At 46.9% G+C, this 4519-nt stretch overlaps 1 protein-coding gene across 3 annotated transcripts in view; it reads right to left on the bottom strand.

The window, feature by feature from the left end:
- Positions 1-725: 725 nt before the first annotated feature.
- pkd1a (polycystic kidney disease 1a) overlaps positions 726-4519 on the bottom strand; it is a 59037-nt gene continuing 55243 nt past the window's right edge. For all 3 annotated transcript variants that reach the window (XM_032539634.1, XM_032539644.1, XM_032539653.1), the window contains exons 52-56: positions 4311-4482; positions 3890-4180; positions 3102-3236; positions 2021-2347; positions 726-1825 (exon numbers count right to left, since the gene is read on the bottom strand). In XM_032539634.1, coding sequence (XP_032395525.1) covers positions 755-1825; positions 2021-2347; positions 3102-3236; positions 3890-4180; positions 4311-4482 — 1996 coding nt within the window. In that variant the 3' untranslated portion in view covers positions 726-754. The remainder of the gene's footprint in view (positions 1826-2020; positions 2348-3101; positions 3237-3889; positions 4181-4310; positions 4483-4519) is intronic.

Below are 4519 nucleotides of genomic sequence, written 5' to 3'. Positions count from 1 at the left end.
TGCGCGTGTGCGTGTGTATGCATGCTTCATTTTGTTTTCTCTTGTACCTCTGTGTACGGCAAATTAAAATTAGAGCGTCTGTGCCTACAGTGTTATTTCTATGGATGTGTATACCTGCATGTGCGTGTATCTGTGTGTGCCTGCATGCAAAATTGGGTTCATATAACATGACTATTTTCAAACAGGCCACAAGTACCCATGGTGACCGAAATATACAATATAAAAATATGTAGACGGACAACATAACAGAGAAATCAACACAATTTTTCTGATACATAAAAAAGACTGATTGCATTGTCTGCTTTTAGTTAGTTAAATCCTCAGGTGAGCACGTTCATGTGCTCCTGTCAGTGACCCCACGTGACCTCCAGGGTCTCATGGGATTAGGTTTAGTCCGGGGAAATAAGGAATAGAAGTATTTCAATGTTGACCTTTACTTGCTGACTAAACCAGCTCACTTAGCATCTGGTGACCTGCACCGTGTTTCTTAAAGAACTGAACTTGGATTTTGACGGATCACTGCATATAAACATGCAAAGTCTTATCTTATTGCTTTCTGTTCATCTTTCATTACCCCAAACCGCTTGTCTCTGTGATTATTTGTGTTTCCATCCTGTACTTTGTCCTATTACTTTCCCTTCCACTTTTTTCTCTCCTTTTCTCTGGGTGGGGACAAAACCTGCTGCCCCCGTCTTCCTCTCATCTTTAACCCACTCTACCTTTTACTTCTGGCTGTCCCTTTATCCAGACGTCCTTAGGATTTGGGGTGTCCAGGGCTGTGCCTGTCTAGGTTGGGGTGCACCTTGTTTTTAAGGGGTGGAGGTTTGCGTTTTCTCTTGCGTGTAGGAATGGTGGTAGTGTGAGCTGGGTGGTTGAACAGGCTGGAGGAGGGCAGGGGCTCTCTCTCTGTGGGGGGGTCCCAGTCCCGGCTACTGGGCGTAGGGGCAGGTGTAGATGACAAGGAAGGGGTAGGTGCAGGGGTGCATGGAGGTGCAGAGGGTGTTTTGGGCAGTGGGACATGGGAAGGGGGAGAATTTTCTGTTGAAACTGGGAGAGAGGAGGTGTCAGAGGCAGATTTATCTGTGACTAGTGGAGGTGGAGGTGCGCTGAGTGATGGTTTGGCTGATGATTGCGGAGCGGGCGTATGTGTAGTGGAGGCTGGTCTGGTCTTTAAAAAGGGAACAGGTGTAGCTACTGGAGTCTTTTTTTGATTGGCAGCAGTGTTTCCACACTCCTTTAGAAGTTCACTTTTATCCGTCTTTTTCCCCTTTTTGCTCCCTTTGTGTTTTTCTTTGCCACCCCTTCGTTCTCTCCATCCAGCAGAGTCCTTGTCCTCACCCTTTCCTCTCTGTCCTGCCTCGCTCTTCCCTCCCTGACCACCACCACCTCCTCTCTCTCTCCCTCTACGCCTCCTCTTCCTCTGGGTTCGCTCCAGTCTACACTCGGTGTGGTACACATCCTCTGTTGCCATAGTGACACGGTCAAGCTGTTGCAGTAGGGCGTCCAGGGTGGGGAGTAGCCTCCTCAGAGAGGCTTCAGTCTCTGCTCTCTCCCTCCAGCTGGTACTTCCCATCACCACTTCTGGACCGAGGCCCAAACCCAGGCCCAACCCGAGTCCCAGGCCAATCCCTGGGGCTTCGGTCAGGCTGCAGGGGCTGGAGGAGGCCGGGCACCATGAGGCCTCAGAGCCCGCATCAACGCTGTCCGGGGTGGGAGGGGAGTCAGGACCGTCCAGCGGTGGCAAGCACAGGGACTTACAGTCGCTGGTGGTGGACGAACGAGATGGTGGCAGCTCCATTCCCTCAAAACGCACCTTATGACGAAACTAAGAAGAGGATGAAAGAAGACAAAAGCGAAGTTCGCGGATCAGGGGACAGGTGTGTAAGGATTAATAGTACTAGAGGACTTGCCACTAACGGAGTGTCGGCAACCGTTCATATTTTGTTGCTATAAAATCTTTAGAAAACTAGATCTAACGGCTGTAGATATGTATATATATATATATATCTATATGATATACCTCTTTGGTCCTGCTGAGCCCCATCCACATTTTGAGTCGTCTGAGAAACAGCTCAACCATCTCGTAGTCTTGGAGATCCACAGCTGGACGGTACAGCTCGGCTCGTGCGCGCCGATAGTTCCTTAGTAAAATAGAAGTGACCAACCACAGCAACACAAGCCGAAGTACAGCAAAGCTCGCATGGAACACCAGCGCAGAGATGATGCTAGAGGGACCAGTAAATGTCCAGCTTGGACGCCATGATAGCAGACCACGTCCGCCAGCGCCCAACAAAGACAGACAGGCAGAGCTCACACTGCCGTAGCTGTCAAATACAGAGTGGAAGAGCTGGAGTGGAAGAGACAGAGGAAGAAACAGTTAAAACCAGCCAATTCCTAGCAGTACTTCACAGGTATTCACAAAATGGAAACGCAAAATTCTGCTTCACTTTAATAATCAAAAACTCAGCTTGTGAACCAATAATAAATAACTTAAAGTCAAAAAAACTGTTCTATAATAACATATAGTTGTTGTTTTTGTAGTAACATATATGCAGCTGTGTTGTCCAGTTTGGGCTAAAGGGAAGATTTATTGGAGATTCTGTCTACTGGCATTGTAAAGAAAGTGTAGGCAATGAAGCATTTTCTGAATAGACAAAAGATCATCATGCATGTTTGTGTGGGAGAGGATTAGCGAGAGAGTAGTCTCGCTTTGCCAAACTTTCCTCCAAAGCGTGCTAAATGAGGGTCTGGCTACTCCACATAGCATTTGGGGAAAGAAAGAAAACATGCTCTGGTTTAATGGCATTTCTTTAAACTATTCAAAATTGTCATGGGCGGCGCTAAGGTCACCACAGAGCCACACAAAATAGTTGTGCGAGAGAAAACTCAGTTTATTCAATTTAACCTGCGGGGATCTGACAAGCAGTTAACCTTAGTCACCAAATTCAAAATTCCAACACAAAGAAAGCATAAGGAAACAGAAAATACATGCGGCAGAATGTTCTGCAGCACCGGAGCAATCCCAGAAGTGGAATGCTCTCCATTGCTAAATACTAGTGAGACAGAAAGAGAATGAACAGAGGATATAGAAAAAGTCTGACCAGGTGTCCTGTGTGTGAATAAGCCAGCATCAACAGCAATAACGCCAGGGCGACTCCCAGCAGCTCCCAGACTGAGCGCCGCAGAGCTCTACCAAACACGGCCCACTCTCTGAGAAATCGCAACTGGTGGGACGCCTGGATGATCAGACACAAAGAGAGAGAGCGAGAGAGAGAGAGAAGAAAAATAGAATAAAAAAATAGAAAGGTTTATTTTGTGATAAAAGCACCAAATTTGGTACATATACAGTATATCTAGAAGAGATCTGGATATTGGGTCTCTGAAGATTAACATCATAATGACCATAGGAACCATTTTCCAAAATGTGGATACTCGCATTGAACACGTTGGCGGTGGATGCTAGATTGGATCCGCTAGATGCGTCAAGGTCCTATGACATGACTCGTAGTTCGCCCTATACCGCCTCTGATTGGCTATCCCTGGTATTCTTACACTAACTAATCCCCACTCCTCATGCTTAAACCTAACCACGTCAACATGTATAGTGGATCCGATCTAGCATTTAACACGTAAAACAATGCAGGTTTATACTTTTTGGAAGGAAAGGCATTCATCACGTTTGCTAGACCTCAAAGATACATCTAATGCATTTTGGTCAGTAACAATGAATGAAAACATGACTTCTGTTAGTTTATAAAAAAAAAAACTCCACAGGGCACATTTAAATTCAGCTTCAACAGTCAACACTACAACAATGAGAGAAAAGTTGTATTATTTTTTTTTTTAAATGTTTGTAGTGAGCCCTCTTTCCTCTGCCTTTCTCTCTTACCTTGAGCACCAGTATGAACAACAGCAAGGCAGACATTTCTGTGTACATCTGACTCTGTCTGGCCAGGGGGTAGAAGTCTGTGAAGGCGTCCCGTGGGTGCTTCATGTACGACGCCCACTGCTGTGTGGCCATGGTGCAGCGCCTCAGGTGCAGCCCGCAGACAGATGCTGCCAGAGCCAGTTTGCAGATGCCCAGGAGTCTCCAGGTTGACAGCAAGTACACATAGCCTTCTCTGAGGAAGCCCAAGATCCCCCGCACCAGGAAATACAACACCAGGGCGAGGAGGACAATCTGCAATACAGGAAACGTTAAACTGGAGACGTGTCACCAAAGTAACAAAGCCAAGAGCAGTGGAAAGGATTTGTGCAGCATGGTGGCAGGTCATTTTTGTTTATTGTCAGAAGGGGTTGCCAGGGGCTACCATTAGAAGGAGCTGCAAGTCCAGGCCTGTGATTGGCCACAGAGTGATGACAAGGAGGTCAAGGCTGGACTGGGCACGCTCAGAAACTGGAAACTCAAACAGGAAGGAGAAGACAGCCAGGAGGTTTGTGTTTATGTTGTAGAGAGAGAACTCCACAAACACAGCACGGGTCCTGTGAACACACACACACACACACACACACACACACA

The sequence above is a fragment of the Etheostoma spectabile genome, chromosome 2 (assembly GCF_008692095.1).
Source record: "Etheostoma spectabile isolate EspeVRDwgs_2016 chromosome 2, UIUC_Espe_1.0, whole genome shotgun sequence".
Classification (NCBI taxonomy): domain Eukaryota; kingdom Metazoa; phylum Chordata; class Actinopteri; order Perciformes; family Percidae; genus Etheostoma; species Etheostoma spectabile.
The sequence above is the reverse complement of the archived record's forward strand: the minus strand, read 5'-3'. Positions and strand labels throughout refer to the sequence as shown.